General features: G+C 44.4%; 2 protein-coding genes across 4 annotated transcripts in view; both read left to right on the plus strand.

The window, feature by feature from the left end:
- AFAP1L1 (actin filament associated protein 1 like 1) overlaps positions 1–4,060 on the plus strand; it is a 79,363-nt gene extending 75,303 nt beyond the window's left edge. For 2 of the 3 annotated variants that reach the window (XM_055142198.1, XM_055142199.1), the window contains one exon: positions 2,729–4,059. In XM_055142198.1, the coding sequence (XP_054998173.1) occupies positions 2,729–2,752 (24 nt within the window). In that variant the 3' untranslated portion in view covers positions 2,753–4,059. Of the gene's footprint in view, positions 1–2,728 lie in introns of all 3 variants that reach the window. The other variant, XM_055142197.1, reaches the window with a different exon arrangement.
- A 2,612-nt stretch (positions 4,061–6,672) lies between these two features.
- Positions 6,673–16,343, plus strand: GRPEL2 (GrpE like 2, mitochondrial). Its single transcript, XM_004620598.2, has 4 exons — positions 6,673–6,828; positions 8,293–8,446; positions 9,258–9,339; positions 12,911–16,343. Exons 1-4 carry the CDS (start codon positions 6,752–6,754, stop codon positions 13,273–13,275), a joined length of 678 nt encoding a protein of 225 aa, XP_004620655.2. The 5' UTR covers positions 6,673–6,751; the 3' UTR covers positions 13,276–16,343.
- Positions 16,344–19,272: the final 2,929 nt, after the last annotated feature.

Genomic DNA, 19,272 nt, shown 5'->3' on the forward strand with positions numbered 1-19,272 from the left:
CCCCGGAGAGGTTGATGGCGATGGGTAGGTGAAGGAAGGAACGGGAGCCAGGCTGGTTAGTCTCAATTGCCATTTAACCCAATCCCCTCTCTATTCACTCCTGTCTCTCTATCTGCTTCTCCGGCTAGCCCCCTCTTACAGCCTCATTAAATCTCCAAAGCATGAGGGGTTGGGGCTTACACATAGGTGTGGTCACCATCAATAGGGGTAAAGTTCTTTCCATCAAGGGATGCGTCTTCTTTCCAGGCGGAACCCCTTGGGTGTGTTTCTCCTCTCCTTGTCCAACAAACATATAAGCATTCATAATATTAATCATTTTGTATGGACACAGTAAGAGATACATTAAGCTTATAGAATTGCTCTCCTGGGGTCATCTTGGTCTCAGACTACAGTGCTCAGGCCAGATTAGTCTTTCCTATCCTTAGCAGGGTCCTAGTCTCGTCATTGCTTTTGGATCATGACAGCATTTGTCCATGATCAAGCTCTTACCTTATAGTTAAGAATCGTGGCACTTCGGCCAGACCCATATCGATGCCAGGGTAGCTCACAGCTTGCCCTGGGTACTTTCGGTTCCTCATCGGGACCCTGCTTTTGGGGTGCTAGGAACTAAGGGCAACTGAGGCTTAAGTCAAGAAAGCAGATGCCCGGGAGTGAATATTATTCGAAGCCAATTAAATCCCAAGTTAAAAAAGCATAATATTAACTGTCCCCCTTTGTCCATACAAAAAGGACATTGCCTTAAACTATTCAAAAGACATAAGAAGAGGAGAAAGGCATAATTTCATACATATAAAATTCTACATATGGGGCTGGAGCAATAGCACAGTGGGTAGGGTGTTTGCCTTGCATGCGGCCAACCTGGGTTCGGTTCCCAGCATCCCATATGGTCCCCTGAGCATCGCCAGGAGTAGTTCCTGAGTGCAGAGCCAGGAGTAGCCCCTGTGCATTGCCAGGTGTGACCCAAAAAGCCAAATTTTATATGTAAATTTTTTTTTACATATAAAATCATAGATTTCTGGGGACTCTGACCTTACAAGTTAACAGAGTCTGATTAAGGGGTAAAAGTGATAGACCGGTTGGGAAAGAGAGCATAGAGAGGAGTTTACAGATAAACACAGTGGAATGGAAGTGCCTCAGGAGCACTGTGATAAACCTAAGCTTCCTGTGGCAAGGGGAACAGGACATACCAATGTTGTCCTATAATGTTTAGAGCTACATTCCAGTAAACACAGAGGAATGGAGGTGCTTCAGGAGCACTGTGATGGGTATTACCAGATAAACCTGAACTCTTTGTGGCAAGGGAGTAAGAGAGTAACCAATGACATCCTACAATACATGAATATTTATACCATGTTTAATAACTATAATAGCCTCATATCACTTCATTTCAGGTTTTGCCATCAAATGAGTTTGTGCCAAAGCACTGAAATTATTTTGCTTTTAGAGCTCTCTGGGTTTCATAACTCTGAAAAACAAACACACCTTAGCACAAGGGATTAAAAAAGTTACTGGCCAGAACTCCAGACCAGACAGCAGCAAATGTTTTTTGTGAAAGGGGCTGAACAGTAAATATTTGAGGCTTTTTGGACCACTTGTATCTTTAAATTCATTTCTGCCACTGTATCAGGAAAATAGCCACAGACCACATGTAGATGAATGATGAATATTACTGCAGCACTGCCGTCCCATTGTTCATCGATTTGCTCGAGCGGGCACCAGTAACATCTCCCTTGTGAGACTTGTTGTTACTGTTTTTGGCATATAGAATATGCCACGGGGAGCTTGCCAGGCTCTGCCCTGCGGGTTAGATACTCTCGGTAACTTGCCGGGCTCTCCGAGAGGGACGGAGGAATAAAACCCGGGTTGGCCACATACAAGGCAAATGCCATACCCCCTGTGCTATCGCTCCATTAATGGTGTATATAATTTTGTATAATTAATGGTGTATATAAGTTTCACAAGTCATGAAAATTATTTCTTTCATTCCCAAACATTTAAAGACGTGAAGACCATTCTTTGATAATAGGTAATATTAAAAAAAAACACAGCAGTGAGCTATATACAACCTGTGAATTGTGACTTCTCTTTGATTCTTGTAGGCCACTGGAAAAACTTTGAATTTTATTCTAACAATGGAAAAGTCATTGGCAAGTTTTGAGTGAAAGATTTTTTTTTTTTTAAGATTTTAAGATTGGATTTTTTTTTAAAGACCTCACTGGTTACATTGTTACAAATCAGTGTGTGAGGGAACAAGAGAAACCAAGTAAAAGTAGTCATCTAAGTGGCAGTGAGGAAGGTCTGGCAAAGTCGACATGACAGTGGCTGCTCTTGGTACAGCAGGGTGAGAGCAGGACAGCCACAGCACCGTCCCTTCCTTAGGGTGTCTGAGAGTGACACTGGACTGACCCATCACCCTCCCACCACAAGGCTTTTCGAAATAGCCTTGGATCTAGATGCAATTTCCTGCCGCCTTCTAGACCTTCCTTCTTCTACACCTGCTTCCTTGCCTGAGATAAGCAAACTTAGTGATGTTTGCATCTCCTGAGGGGGCAGGCCCGACATCAACAAATGACTTTCCCAGGTCCAGAGAGTGAGTCTGAGGTCTCAGGCTCTCTAATCTGGTCAGTATCATCTTTATACCGTGAAATACTTTGCCATCTCTCAGCCTGCAAATCCCATTTGAATGCACAGCCTACATACTGATTTGTTTTGTCTTTCTGTACTTCAGGAATGGGAAATGAAGAAGACCTAGAGAAGATGAGGATTTCCCACCAAAGAAATACAAGTCTGACCACCCAAGGCAGAAATGCTTTTTTCACAAGGAAACATCAGAAGGCTAGATGTGGACCTTACTCTCTAGGGCAACCCAAAAGACCAGCCTTTATTGTCTGTCTGCATGATTACAGGGGGGCTGGGGGAGGGAAGAAGTAGCAGAGGGAATTGGAGGGTATTCTTGTGGCTTTACAGTGGATAGAAATAGGGGTGGAGGGAGAGGAATTTTGCACAATTGTAAAGATGTTGTTAATACCGTTGCCTTCCATTCTCAAGAAATGAAAGTAGATGTGATAAGCCTCTCTCTCTCAATCTCGGAATCCCATTCTTCGTCCCCTGGGCAAAGCAAAGCAATGATGAAGTATTGGAAGTGCGGTGCAGAATTGTGCCAGCTGGTCTCATCCTGGACATTACTCACTACCTCTGGGACAAATAGGCTGAAAAAGCAACAGAACCATCCTTGCCTCCAGAGAGTTAAACAAAAGCTATAGAGAATATGCAACGTCTACAATAATCCTCAACGTTTTAGAACTGGGAAAATGCAGCCACTGGAATCCCTGAGTTGTGGGTTTTCAATTCAGAGATCTGCGTGTCCAACATGCAAGGAAAAAAGGTGCTATAACTGACATATTAGGCTCAGAGTGATACTCCATGACAGAACCATGGATTTCCAGCTATGCGATGTCAAATGCACTGCATGGCAGGATCACTTTCTGTCTGTCCTTTAGCTACAGTGTTCTAGAAGCTAAGGTTAGAGATCCAGATGACATTCTCTGTCTTTATCCTCAATTGTTCAGTCTACCCTTCAAAATCTGCCATCAAATAAAACCTGTGACTCATAAGCATTTTAAAAACACTCGATACTTTTATAGGAAACCAAGACCTCAAGTTTCCTTACTGAGCCACTCACTCCTTTCGCCACACTTTACGGGTCTTTAATATGTTTCTTTCCAATCAGATAGAGATTATCTCAAAGAGAGAGGGAGAGGGATTGGAGCAATAGCACAGCGGGTAGGGCGTTTGCCTTGCACGTGACCGACCCTGGTTCTAATCCCAGCATCCCATATGGTCCCCTGAGCACCGCCAGGGGTAATTCCTGAGTGGAGAGCCAGGAGTAAACCCTGTGCATCGCCGGGTGTGACCCAAAAACCAAAAAAAAAAAAAAAGAGAGAGAGAGAGAGAGAGAGAGGGAGAATCCCAGAATAACCTCTGAGAACTGTTAGAAAATCTACATGCTTTCTTAGCTCAGGCTATCAGTACTTTAACATCCTCAAAAGTTACCACTCTTAACAGTAGCTGGAGACCAAAGTAGCTAGACCAAAAAACAGAACATAACATTTAGCAAAGCATGAGGTTCAGAGAATAGGCTACTCAAACTTCCACCTGGACAAGACAGGTGGAGATCTGAGTAACCTTTGCTGCTTCAGCCAAGTGTCTAGACAAGTCATTTGATCTCATTGACTCATCTTTTCCTTTCCTGTGAAGTCAAGGTTTACAACTATACTTTTCTTCCCAAAACCACTGTGGGACTCCAATGAAATGAAATAAGAGAACCAATCTGCAGTGTTCAAGAAAGAATGGCTATTATTCAAAATAATTCAAAATCCTGTTTATTTTCCACTAAAGAAATGGTCTTTACATGGTAATTAAAGATACCGAAAGCTAAAAGGCAACCAAAACCAATTTATAACTGAGAGATTTTATCAAGAGTCTGTCTACATGTTTTCAGTGAAAAAGAACTCTTGTAATCTGGATTGTCAAAAGTCTTTTAAAATGTGGAAAGGCACCAAACACCCCAACTATGATCTTATTGTATGCCACCTTTTTTCATGCAGTAATTTCAAAGTTAAATGCTTTTCCCAAAGTTTATCATAGGCATTTGGATGTTAAGTAATAAATAATTAACACTGAGCATTCTCCATGAATCGGGAACTGTGTTAGTTGGAGAAAGCTTTGCAGATATGCAGCCCACATTTGGTAGGGTCTTGAGTTCAAGTTAATGCTCTGCTTTCGCCTTCTTAGTAATTTTTTAATAAGGGCCTCTACATTTTCCCCCCTTTAAACTATGTAGCCAGTCCTGGTGCTAAGTACTTTCCCTGGCAATATCCCTTTCATCTTTACCTAAAACCATGTGTGATAGATTTTGTTATTTGTTTTCACAGCTCACAGAATGGGAGTCCAGAGAGGTTGGGTAGCTTGTTGAAACCCATGAAAGTGGAAAAGTGAAGATAGCACTTGGATACAGATGGGAAACCTAACCCTAGAGTCCTCCTTCTTACCTTCCAGTCTCTATTTCATCCATGTCTTCCCCACTCCCTTGCACTACAACATTCTATCATACTGGCACTTAATGAGTATCTGAATGAATACAGGCCTTAATAAATATGGATGCATGTATATAGCACATCTGGTGTAAGTTGAAGAGTAAAAGAAATGCAAACAAGGACCAGGGATATGATTCTAGTGATAGAACACATGACTTGCAGGTATGAAGTTCAATCCCCAATTTCACATGGCTCCTTAGAATTGCCAGGTATGGAAAAAAACAAAAGTGGAGGTGGTACAAACAAAATGACTAAGGTATAAATGCCAGTTCTTGCTTGTTAAAATGCCTTTTTCGGATTGCCTTATCAAAATAAGACTCTTGAGTCTGATGTGGTCTTAAAGTTCCATAATTTTCAACATCCCCAAATGTTTGAACCTTGGATAGAATAGAAAGATGCAAAATCTGTCTTCATGGAATTCACAAAAAGAAAATCTGACCTAAATAACAGTACAATAAGTCACGTTCAGAACGATGAGGGCATAAGTCCCATCCTTTAAAAAAGGTGGGTGGGAGGGTGGCCCGAGTGGTTAGTATACCGGGCAGGGCACTTACTGTGTAGGTGGCCAACCTGGGTTTGATTCCCAGCAACCAATGTGGTCCTCCAAGCCTGCCAGGAGTGATCCTTGAGCACAGGGCTAGGAATAAGTCCTTGGCACCAACAGGTGTTACCCAAAGTATCACTGTATCACTGTCATCCCATTGATCATCGATTTGCTCAAGCGGGTACCAGTAACGTCTCCATTCATCCTAGTCCTGAGATGTTAGCAGCCTCTTTTTATTCGTTCTTCCCAGCAGTGCCGCATTGGAGGCTTTTTCAGGGTCAGGGTAATGAGACCCATCATTGTTACTGTATTTGGCATATCGAATAGGCTGCAGAGAGCTTGCCAGGCTCTGCCATGTGGGCAGGATGCTCTCGGTCCCTTGCCAGGTTCTCTGAAAGGGAGAGCTAGGCTATAAGAGGTCAACGCTTCCAGAAGCGTTGTTTTATAGTCTCTGGATCATTAAATGTAGGTTTAAAAAATAACTGCATTAATGGAGCTTACTTTTTAATAACGGTAAACTGGAGGATGGGGAAGGCATAGACGGCAGAGTGGGTCACTAGAAGGCCTGAGGGTTCGGCCCACTCACGTGACATGGCCCTTCCTCTTCCTCCTGATTGACAGATTGCGTTGCACGCTCCTCTAGACTGCTTTCCCCTTTTCCCGAGCCACTTGACTCCTCTTCCCCTTTTCTCGCCCTTCCGCTCCCAGGGCCAGTCTACTTTCTGGGCCCCCAACCATATCGCACCCTGGGTCGCCCTCGCTCCTGAAACAGCGGCCACAGTTTGGCTTCATTTGCTCAACGTCTGCCACTTCCCGGGCGCTCCTGCAGACCCCACCATGCTCGCCTTCCGCCAAGCCCGCAGCGGAGCCGGGAGCGCAAGAAACCCCCCGCTCCCGCGCCGCTAAGCCGGCGCCGGAAGTCTGTGTTCCCCGACCAGGACCCGCGCGGCATGACCGGAAGCGAAACTTCAGAGGGGAAAAGCCCGCGAGAAGAAAGTGCCCGCAAAGGCTGCCGGGAAGCGTGGTTTCTCTCTCCCCCGCTTTCCGCGGAGCCCAGCCCGGGCCTGGGAGCTAGTGCGCATGCGCCGCCGCCTCTGCCGCGCTCGCCAACATGACGGCGCGGGCCCTGGGGCCGGTCGGGCGGCAGCTGCGGCGCCTCCTGGCCTCGGGTGCACGGTCCGGCGGCAGGTGAGTGAATCGGGCGGGGAGCCGCGGGCCTGAGGACGGCGCTGACGCCTGCAGGGCGGGAGGGCAGCCCGCCCCGCGCGGCCTTCTGCCCGCCGGCGCCTCGGTGGGCGCGCCGGGCGCTGCCCCGTTCCCCGTGCGCCTAGAGCCGCGGCCCTACCCGCGCGTCCTGGCCTCGGACCCGACCTGGCCTCGGACCACACGCCGTGTGCAGACCGCGGGGGCTTCGCACCGAAAGCCATCGGGTTCCCCGGGCATTGAAACCAGGCGGTGTTGGCACAGGGGCCGGGCGCTTGCCTTGCACGCGGCTCACCCGGCTTTGACCCCCACCCTGCCACCCCATCTGTTCCCCCTACCGGGGGTGCTCCCTGAGCACAGCCGGGAGTCAAGCCTGGGCACCACCGGGTGTAGCCCCAAGCTAAACAAAACCTTTGCTCCAGATGTCAGCTCAGTGACTACCCTTTCCTGAGTGTTATTTGTATGAATCAAGTGTCTGGGAGAGCGCTTAGGGCCAGAGAGACCCTGGTTGAATTTCTGGTACAGTATATTGTCCCCAGAGCACCGCCAGGAGTACCGCGCCGATTGTGGCCCCCAAAACAATTTTTTTTAATTTAAAAAATTTTAATGCACAAATTTAACTGATAATTTTGTTTCAAATCAAATCAGAAACTTCGTTGAATTGCAAAAATTCAAGGTATCCCCTACTTTGAATTTCTTTTGTAAACTGAACTAACATGTCAAACGTTTAGCTCTAAAAGTCTAACAATGTTCAAAGAATATAAAGCTCTCTGTTAGTCACTTCTTTATAGTTCACAGCCCATAACAAAGTGACTTGGTTTTTACATAGGTGAGTTCTAGCTTAGAATTTGTGTGGACATAATGGGTTTCTTCCTAAAAGCTTACAAAATTCCAGGCCTAACTCCTTTTTTTATAAGCCCCCTTTATTCCTTAACCTTCCCCATTGTGATGTATTGAACCAGAAGTCTAAGACCTTGTGTTTTGTGTTTTGAATTTATACTTCCTGGTTATTTCCTTGCTGAAATAACCAGTGGGTATCAAAACTTGGTTTTCTCTTTCTATTATTTGCACCCCTGCTGTTCCCCCACTCCTGCCGTTCTGTTGCCTGATGCTCAGTATCCTGGTTCAACAGACTACTTACTGTCTGTGGGATCTTGAGCAGGTCTGTCTTACTATTTACTTCCTGTCTGTGATCTTGAGCAAGTCATACACTTCTCTGAGTCTCTTTGGTCATCTGAAAATAGGAATGATAATATTACCCACACGCTGTTGTGAGACTTTTTTAAAAAAAAAATAAAAGGATTGCAATAAATCTGATGTCACTTAGACAGCCCTTCCTAAGTGAGTATGTTAACTGACTGAGATCTCTGTGTCAGCCTCTGAACTAAACTTAAGGTGGGCAGTTTCTAACGACAGCCCTTCATGTTTGCCCTCTCCCTCCCACCCTAGAGCTTGGCTGCACCCTTTCAGCACCGCCACCCAGAGAACCGCCGGTGAGGACTGCAGTTCCGAAGACCCTCCTGATGAGCTTGGTCCTTCTCTTGCAGAACGAGCCTTAAAGCTAAAAGCTGTTAAGCTGGAGAAGGAAGTGCAGGATTTGACAGTGAGTCCATTTTTCTTTCCTTGGTATTTTTGGTCCATGCCTGGAGTTGCTCAGGGATTACCGCTGGCTCTATACTTATGGGTCACTCCTTATGGTGCTCAGAGAACCATCTGGGGTTTCGCGATTGAACCCGGGTCAGCACCATGCCGGAAAGCACCCTATATACCCGCAGTATATATACCCTATATACCTCCAGCCCAAACAGCGAGTAGATATATTATCTGTTCTTCACAACCTCTCTCTGAGTTAAGTGTCCACGAAGAGTTTTACATCACTTTAAGTTTTTTTCTGCTGGCTCTTTACCCTTCACTTCTCTACTTATTTGCTAGGTAAACTAGACAAATCTATTGTTTAAAAACTCATTCTCTTCTAGGGGCCAGAGAGATAGGACAGCAGGTGAGGATCTTGCTTGGCATGCAGCTGCCTCATTTTTGATACCCAGCATACAAAATGATCCTCTGAGCACCGCCAAGAGTAATTCCTGAGTGCAGAGCCAGAAATAGCCCAAAAGTAGCTAGAACCCCCAAGCATCACCAGGTGTAGCCCAAAACCAAAAATCACTGACTACACTCACCCCTTTTCTGCTACAGCTGGCTTATATAGACATCATCCATATTCTTGGTGGCTTCATAAGAGGTACAGTTCCTGGCATGTAGTATATGCTTCATAAATAATTATCACATTTCCCATTATATTCTGTTGACCAAATTGTGTCTAGCATGCTGTTCCCTGTATCAGGCTGGCAGACATGCTTTGAAAGAGATAATTGGGCAAAAACCTTTTTTTCTCATTTTTTTGCTTTGCTTTTCAGATAAAATACCAGAGAGCTGTAGCTGATGGTGAAAACATCAGAAGGCGAACCCAGAGATGTGTGGAGGATGCCAAGATATTTGGTGAGAGATTTACTTACCCTCGAAGATTTGGTTTAAGGCCATTTGCTAACTCTTCTGCAAAGTGAGCATCTGGGTCCTGCCCTTCACACCTGTCACTGGTCCCGTCAGCCTTGGTGCTGCTGACTGGGCTGTGCTACTTTCAAGTGCCCCATTAGCTGAAATAATAGCTGCCTTTATTTTTATCTATTTATTTATTTATTGCTTTTTGGGTCACACCCAGTGATGCACAGGGGTTACTCCTGGCTCATGTACTCAGGAATTACTCCTGGCAGTGCTCGGGGGACCATCTGGGATACTAGGAATCGAACACGAGTCGGCTGTGTCCCGACCCGCTGTGCTATCGCTCCAGCCCCTGCTTGCCTTTATTTTCACCTAACCTTTGTTATTTTTTCAGCATGTACAGTTAGCATGTTAGTGCTTATACACACAATTCTGCTTGTCATTGCTGAGCAAGTGAGAAAGTTCCTATGTTCAGAGAAGACCCCAAAGAGCAAAGGCAGCCAGGAATGCTGAAGTAGATGTTTGTCAGAATTGTTTCTTGCTTGGATTCCAGCCCTTGTTCTCCCTTGAACATATATCTTGGTTTCTTGTCTCTTAGGTTTCTTTGCTTGTCTGTTTCCACTCTGGAGACCCCTGTGTTCTCTCTTAAATACATTCTTCTCTCTCTCCCATCATATCTAAGGAAGTTTCAATAAAAACTATCATGTTTCACCTGAAAAAAAAGTAAAAACTGGTCTATGTGTTGCACAATAATCAGCTGTATTGCCACCAGACAATTTTCATTCCAGGAGACAAGAATCATTTGCATTCCTAGCAGCATTCTTTAACCTGGAGCGATAGCGCAGCGGGTAGGGCATTCACCTTGCATGCAACAGTCCCAGGTTCGATTCCTCCGCCCCTTTCGGAGAGCCCGGCAAGCTATTGAAAGTATCTTGTCCAAACGGCAGAGCCTGTCAAGCTACCCGTGGCGTATTCGATATGCCAAAAACAGTAATAACAAGCCTCACAATGGAGACATAACTGGTGCCCAATCAAGCAAATCAGTGAGCAGCGGGATGACAGTGACAGTGACAGTGATTCTTTAACCTGCTAAATTAAAGATATTAAATAAATAACCTGCTAAATAACCCAAAGATTGGGACCACATGGAAGCAGGTAACCTGAGGGCTGTGCTAAGTTACTGTTTTTGTTTTGGTTGATGACATTAAATAACCTTTTTAGTCTATTCCAAAGTGTTGCAAGGAATTTTTTCCAAGTGTCTTCATGAAAATATTGACTAATGGGCATTGTAGGGTAAAAGGAAATCTGCTTACATAGCATGCTCACAGTTTCATGTGGAGCATCTTTCTTTGACTACATGTGGAATGAAGATGCATGAGTGGCCCTAGTCCCATCTCCTTTCACAGGTAAATGGAAAAATTAGATTGGAGACAGACCTAGACTGCAGTCCATTATTTTCTACCCTCTAATATTCTTTCCTCTATGTCATACTTCTTTCTGCCATTAGTGAATGGGACTTGCTCTTTACAAATGCATTGGCATGGTCTTCTGCTTTTCGATCAGTGATGTAGATACCGTGTTTCAGGGCTTGAGCTGCCAGTTAAGTACTGCCCCGAAGATTTCATTCCTGCTATTTTAAGATTTTTTTTAGTCCATGGCTTCTAGAGTGCTTGCCTTGGATGCAGCCGACCTGGGCTCAATCCCACAGGGTCCCCTGTGCCCAACCAGGAATGATCCCTGAGCACAGAGCCAGGAGTGAGCCCAGAGCACCAGTGGCTGTATCCCCCCCCCCACATACACACACAAACACACACAAAAAACAAAATAAAAATAAAGAAGACAAAAAAGTAAGGTTTCATGCTCATACATTTTTGTTTGTTTGGGGGCCATACCCAGTGGTGCTCAGAGCTTACAGATACCGAACAAATGTATCAAACTTAATTTTTTTTAATGTAATTTATTTTCAGAGCAAAATGTATCTTGAAAAACATACTGTGTAAGTAATTTGCTTAGGTCATTGGCTGCTAGTGGACAGGTGTACTTAAAAAATTGAAGAAAGTAGAAATCTTTCAAGGGCAATATCATCTATCAGCTATCTCTTTTTTTTTTTTTTCAGCAGTTTGTGTTGGTATCCCACATTCACTGACAAGTTACAGAGATCTCCTCCCCACCCCTCCCCCAGGAGTACAGACACCAACTACCTTATCAAAAGAAATAATTAGATTTTAATCAGGACCCAGAAGATAACTCAGATGTTTAGAACACGGGATCCTCTGAGCTTTGTCCAGAGCAGCTCTCCCAGAAGCCGGGCGTGGGCCCCAAAACAAAGGGGTCACAGTCAGAAACCCACAGGCCAGAGAACCTAATCTGTTTACCCAAATTCACAAAATACTGAGTAGGAGCAGGTTCTTTGCACCCTGGTTTGTACAAGTTAGTGCAGAGGTATTTAACTATAACAATAGATATCTGTCTTTAAATAGCCTTGGGATGCCTTTGAGTCCCTAACTGAGCTTTCTCAAACATTTCTTTTCTGCCTTATTGACAGGGTGGAATTCTGTCTTACTGGCATACTTTTCAGGCCTTTGACTAATCTCTTCTATATTCCCCTGTATTGCCCACCATTAACATTGGAGGCTGTCATCCCTGATGGGAGTGGCTTAGTTCCTTTGTTGAATTTTGATGACACCCAGTGGTTCTCTAGAAATGCCTGTGGTTTCACTCTGCCTCCCTTGCCTCCTCTCTCTGCCAGACCACGCATTACACTGAGGCTACTCTGGTTGCCTTACCTGATTCTCCTCTCCCTTCCCACCCATCTGGAGTGCTTTTAGCATGGTGTAGCCATTATGCATGTTATTATTATTAGACTTACTTGGCGAATAAGTCTGTTAACACACCATTATTATGTTGTTAAACCTGTTGCACTTGCTATGCTTAAGGAACTATGTCTTCCTTGGGGCTGGAGCGATAGCACAGCAGGTAGGGCGTTTGCCTTGCACTCGGCCGACCCGGGTTTGATCCCCGGCATCCCATATGGTCCCCCAGCACCGCCAGGAGTAATTCCTGAGTGCAAAGCCAGGAGTAACCCCTGAGCATCGCTGGGTGTGACCCAAAAAGCAAAAAAAAAAAAAAAAAAAGAAAAAAACTATGTCTTCCAGGTAGTAAGTCTAGAAAAATCTCTTTTATTATTCCCTGGTGAGAGTAAGTACATGTCCTTTTCACTTTTGAGAACATTTAAGATGACTTCTATTTTGGTACAGGGCTTAGCTGGTATTGTAGATGCCAATAGGGATGACATTCCATAACATCGCTGTCAGAGGAATGCGTGCAGCCTTGGGAGTTTTGGCATTCCACAGCAGCAGAGCTGACGTCAGTCGTGCAACAGTGCATGTGACTCTTAAGAAAGTTAGCGCTGCTGGCTTCCTCCCAGCCCACAGCATGTGTTTCTGTACAACACAAAGTGGGTAGGACCAGTGGTGGGCAGTGGGAGGCTGACCTCATCTAACTTCCCCAGGCTCACACCCACGGGCAGGGTGGTTTCCACATAATCACTGAACACATCTGGCTTCTCTAGGAATTCAGAGTTTCTGTAAGGACTTGGTGGAGGTGGCAGACCTTTTGGAGAAGACGGCAGAGTGCCTTTCTGCAGAGGCAGAGCCCGGGGACCAGAAGCCCACCCTGGAGAAGATCTTCCAAGGCCTGTCCCTTCTAGAAGCCAAGCTGAAGAGCGTATTTGCCAAGCATGGCCTCGAGAAGATGACCCCTGTTGGCGACAAATACGACCCGCACGAGCACGAACTCATCTCGCACGTGCCTGCTGGCGTTGGTGTGCAGCCTGGCACCGTGGCACTAGTCAGACAAGATGGCTACAAGCTTCACGGCCGCACCATTAGACTCGCGCAGGTGGAGGTGGCCGTGGAGGCTCAGAAGAGGCTCTGAGTGGGCCGTCGGGGCTGAGTCTGCGCCCAGGGCGCCGCCGCCCGTGTCCCCTTTATTTATTAAGCTAGGTTTGTATTGTACATGAGGTACTTCATGTGATCTGTTTTGGATTTAGTCATATTGGCTTGATTTCTAAGATAATCTCTTAATTTCCTGGGGCCTGTTTGGTCTCGTCGGATTATTTTGCCATCAGGCATCTGAACAAAGTGGCAGGTGTGTGTATCACCTTTGTCCAACTGCGCTTAGGAAATTAATTTTAAATTGGTACTCTGCTAATTTTTCGGAATCTTTATGAGGTGGAAATGAGTATAAGCGTATGTATTTTGACCTAATTGTTTCTTCCTAATAATTCCTACAACAAGAATTGAATAGGATCTTGTATCTTATGGGGGGAAAGAGATGGTAGGGGTTAGTTCAACTTGGGTGATGAAGCTGATGGATTTAGATTATTGTTGTTTTTTATATACTAATGGCTGGAGCAATAGTGCAGTGGGTAGGGCGCTTGCCTTGCACACGGCAGACCCGGGTTTGATTCCTCTGTCCCTCTCGGAGGACCTGGCACACTACCGAGAGTATCCAGCCACACAGCAGAGCGTGGCAAGCTCCCCGTGGTGTATTCGATATGCCAAAAACAATAACAAGTCTCACAATGGAGACATTACTGGTGCCTGCTCAAGCAGATCAATAAGCAATGGGATGACAGCGCTACAGTGCTATATACTAATAGATTTTCAAAACTTTCCCCCTTTTTTACAAATTATTCTTTAGGGGGAGGTTAAGGGGGCCACACCTGGCTGTGCTCAGGGTTTACTCTTGGCTCTGCACTCAGGGATCATTCCTGGCAGGGCTTGGGAGAACCATATAAGGTGCCAGGAATCATATCTGGGTCATCATCTGCAAGGCGGACACCTTCTTGCTGTACTATCTCTTCAGCCCCATCTCTTAGCACCTTTTTCTTGGTTTGTTTTTGTCCCCTAGTCCCTTCCAAGTAAACTGCTGCCCAGATCCCATTGATAAGGACCAGACTAGACTTGGAAGGCAGGGAGCAGTAGAAATTTGAGGTATCCAAGTTCCTTTCAAGCATTGATGACTTTGTGCTCTCTTTGCTGAATTTACATTCAACTTATTTTCAACCTCCCATCTCTGGTGAATGAGGCACCTCCAATGACCCAGTAATCCAAACCAATCTAGGTATCACTGTCATCCCGTCATCCAATCTAGGTAATTTGCCAGAAATTTCCTATTCCACCAGCCATTTTAGCAGATTTGCCATTTTCCTATTTGATGATGTAGGGGAGGATCAGGACAAAGGTGTTAGGATCCTATAGTTTCTCATTTAATTCAGTTACGCTGACTTCTATTTTTGGTACTCACAAGTTGCTACCTCTGTTACATAAACAAACTATTTTGTAGTTTTTATAGCGAATGTGTGTAAACATCTCATTCCCTTTTTTGTACTTTTAGGTTATTAAGCTTGTGTTTATTTTAGTTATTTTTGCTAGTGTTCTGTAAAAGATTTGTCCAGTAAATGAGTAGGTAGATGAAGTAATCAGACATTAGAAAGGAGGTCAATCATATGTGTTTTAATGTAGAAGAGACCTTGGTAATAATCCAATCTTACCCTTTCGACTTCTTCTGAAGCACAAGAATATATTGTTTTTTTTAGAATCGGACTAAGAAAAAAACCTCTAAAAATAGCTAAAATTCACTGGAAACTTAAAAATAAGCAGTAATTACATACTAGCTTCCATCATTTAAAATTCAGCAGTTCTTAAATGAACATGCAAATATGTTCCCAGCAGACAAGAGATATTCAGTTGCTTAGGTTTAAGTTTTTAGTTATTCGTGAAATAATGTATTTCTACTGCCACTCTCCAAACCACATTCAGTAGAGTGGGAAGTTAGCCCTTAGATGCCATATGTAATCTTAAGACACAACACAGACATCTGCTAATGGGCCCTACCCTCTGCCAGATTTAGACATTTAATATATCCATGCTTTTCAAGCAGAAGACTGTCAATAAGATTTTAAAATCAGAGCATCTCTTGATACTGTATTAAGCACTTATGTCCATGTATGCAACCCTTAGACAGTAGGAATTTGTTCCTTTTTTGCCTTCGTTCCTTTAAGAGTAAACAGAAGGCACCAAGAAATTGAGCCATGTATTTACAATTACCCCGTGTTCCTGGTGTACTGTCAGTACTAGTCCATTAAAATAACCATCGTTTAAAAGTGTGAAATGTGATTACTTGAGTTTTCTAATATTCCTTTTTAACTTCTTGTTTTAGGCTGAGAATAATCTTAGGTTCTTTCATGATTCAGTAGTTTCACAGAGTTAATGTATGAAGATGGAATTGTAGTAGTAACGGTCTCTAGAACTTGAAAGGCTTTACTGGAACTCGGCAGCCTCAAAGAACATGGAGGTGGAAGGTTTGGTTGCCACAGGAATCCCAATTTATCATATAACCAAAAGTTGGACCCCTCAGAGCTTCCTTATTTATTAGGTGGTTATTATTTTCTCACTGTCTTGTGAAGATTTAATGAAATGTGTAAATTGCATATTTCAATAGGCCCTCAAATGTTTATTTTTATTGTATTTTATTCACGTGTTCTTTTTTCTGTATTTTACAGCTGCCTAAAATGTAGGGAATGGGGAAGACTGGTAAAGAAAGAGATGCTTTAAATTTCTTAAGCTAATCAGAATGACTAATTTTCTTTCTGATTTCTGGTGGTTTGGTTTTAACGTAATTCCACAGTTGTTAACAGAAGGAACAAGAAAATTACATCAGTGCTATTATTTTTATTATGATGGTTAAGTAAAAAGTCATTGGCTTGCAGATAATATGTAAGAGAGCTTTGGATCACATGAAGAGGGAATCTTGGTGTCTTATTCCTTGGATCCATAAATCTCACACAGATTTTCCTTGCTGTCATAAAGGAATGTCAGTTTGATACTAAGTTATTTGGTGCTCTTTCATGATACAGGACTTGATATATGAACATTAAAGGAAAAAAAAGGGTGAAATAAAATGTTCAGAAACAATAAAACTCAAATTGGAATAATTGAGATTCCTGTGATTTGTGTCTTGGCTTAATTCATATTGGGTTTCTACCTCATTGACTGCTACCCCTATAGATTAGCAGTCATGGAGGTACCTCGATATCTCTTAACCATCCAGCCAGTGGAATGCAGCATGAACCAATAATAGTCGTAACCTTTTTGCACCATGCCTGTCTACACGCTGGCAGTTTTTGAAAGCCGCTGACATAGATAACAAGCGTCTTGCCTTGATTGCTGGAGTTGTTTTTAACCCCTAGACATACTCTCAGATTTCTGTATATTTCTCCAATACAAATTCCTGTTTCTGCCTTTCTCTTTGACACTGCCCCATTTTCTTATATTTGCTTTTTGGTTCTGGCTGTCTTACCTGCTTTAATTACATCAACTGCTAGACTATCTTACCCTGTTCTGTCAGCCTTCACCTGTCTTTCCCAGCCTCTGGTAGTTTGGCCTTATCTTTGCCTCTCCTGTGATGAGGCATTGCACTTTTCCAATTTGTCTGCAGACCCTGGTTCCATCACCCATTGCTTCCACATTCCCAGTGCTTGTAGGTAAATACATTCTTATTCTTACACGTTGTCCACATTCTCAAGTGCACTGTGGGATTTATTTTGTTTATGTGGCTTGGTTCGGGGCCTCCTGGTTGTGCTTAAGGACTGCTACCTTGTGCGTGGGGATCACTTCTGGTGACCATGCGTACTGGGGTGCAAACCCAAAGCGAGTTGAACCATCTTTCTAGCCCTCCACGGGAGCTGTAAAACATGAGTTCAAATCTTGGACTTTGACCAGCAGGATATAGGGGAAGTGACTGTAGCTCACTGAGTTCTGCTTAAGTACAGGTGTACAGGTATGGATGAGTCGAGCTGTTCAGTTTGGAGGTGGTTTGTCGGAGCTGGAGAGATGCTTGCTTTCCATGGGGCTGATATTGGTTCAATTCCTAGCACTACATGTGCCCTGAGCACCACCAGGAACGATTCCTGATCACCACCACATGTGACCCAAGACACAAACGAAACCTCAGGGGCGTGTTGTTATTTAGTAGATACCATCCAGTTACCCAGTTGCTCTCCTTGGCGGTTTTGTACCCTCAGCACTCAGCAGAATATGCCACCTCAGTATTGATCTTAAAGCTCTTAAACTTATCCTGCGATCTGGATGTGCTGCCACATTGTCAATATGTTTGTAGGGATAAAAGAGCTCATGAACAGCTTTTACTTTAACCTAAAATTAGAGTCAAGAAATTGAATTTTAAAGTTATAGTTTATAAAAAAAAAAAATCCAAGGGCCCAGGTATAGCTCAGCAAAAAAGGGAACTGTGAGGTAGAGAATCCAACCCCCAATACCGCCACAAGCCAGAGTGCTATCCCAGGCACTCTCCCCTACAGGAACCCCTAAGCCATCACAGAAACAATGGGTGGGGGGAGGATAAAAGTGTTTAATGTGCATCTTAAAACCATATTAAGTCAGCACATAAGAAAACTTGGCACAAATTGACCAGCGAATGCAGACTTCTTGTAACTGAAAAAATTTCTGGACTATAGATTTATCTCAGTAGAACACATGCCCTAAATGATGTGAGATGTGAGGATCAGATTCAAACCCCAGAAATAATGTGTTCTCTCTCTCTCTCTCTCTCTCTCTCTCTCTCTCTCTCTCTCTCTCTCTCTCTCTCTCTCTCTCTCTCTCTCTCTCTCTCTCTCTCTTTCTCCCCCCCTCCCTCCATGTCTCCCTCTTCTCTCACTGGGTTCACATTTAGATGGGGATTCCGAGTGTGACTGAAACACCACTCAGCCATAGCCTTACCCGATATAGCCCAGCTCCACAACTGACAAAAGAACAAGTTGAATCTTCCCAGATGAAACCAGCTTGTGGGCTGAAAACTCTGGGGTATTCTCAGAATAGCCGTGTCTATTAGGTCTCACCACCACCACCACCACCACCACCACCACCACCGCCGCCACCATGCAAAACCCAGCAGAGAAACAGCCCAGCGCCACAACGAATCTCTAAAAGAACATGATGCAGCTAAATCTTTCCTGGTAGACTTGACTGGTCCAAGCTGAGAACTCTGGGTCCTCAGAATGGGAATGGGGCAGACTCCCTCTCTGCATGAAGGCACAGCAGCTGCACACACACACAACACCCTCCGACACAGAAACAGCTCTCCTCCACAGCTGAGGCTCATCAAACTGCCCAGCAATCAAATTGTTCCAGATCTACAGCTCCTGGGTGACCTCTTTAATTTCATGGTACTGTGGGCTGGAGCGGTAGCACAGCAGTTGGGCATTTACCTTTCACGCGGCCAACCTGAGTTCGATTCCTCCACCCCTCTCGGAGAGCCCGGGCAAGCTACCGAGAGTATCGAGCCCGCTGCAGAGCCTGGCAAGCTACCCGTGCGTATTGGATATGCCAAAAAGAGTAACAATAAGTCTCTCAATGAGAGCCGTTACTGGTGCCCGCTCGAACAAATCGATGAGCAATGGGATGACAGTGACAGTGATTATGTAGTTTATAAGACAATTATCCTGTAGGATCACAGCAAACCTGATGGAAAAGTTGCATAGAAGCCCACCAAGCTCACCAGGCCTAAATGGCAGGCTCAACTAGATCCAATCAGGACCGCAGCTCTTCTGAGAATGACTCTAGCAGCACCATAATAAGCACAAATTGACTGATCTCAGTTTTGATTATTCCATTTGCCTTTGTGTCATAACATCATCATCATCATCATCATCATCATCATCATCATCCTGTTGATCGTCGAATTTCTCAAGCAGTCTCAGTAACGTCTCCACCCTAACCCTGAGATTTTAGAAGCCTCTCTCTACTCGTCCTTCCCAACAATGCCGCATTGGAGGCTCTTCCAGGGTCAGGGGAATGAGACCCAGCTTGTTACTGGTTTGGGCATATGAATACACCATGGGAACTTTGCGAG

This window comes from Sorex araneus, chromosome 6 (genome assembly GCF_027595985.1).
Source record: "Sorex araneus isolate mSorAra2 chromosome 6, mSorAra2.pri, whole genome shotgun sequence".
Lineage (NCBI taxonomy): Eukaryota > Metazoa > Chordata > Mammalia > Eulipotyphla > Soricidae > Sorex > Sorex araneus.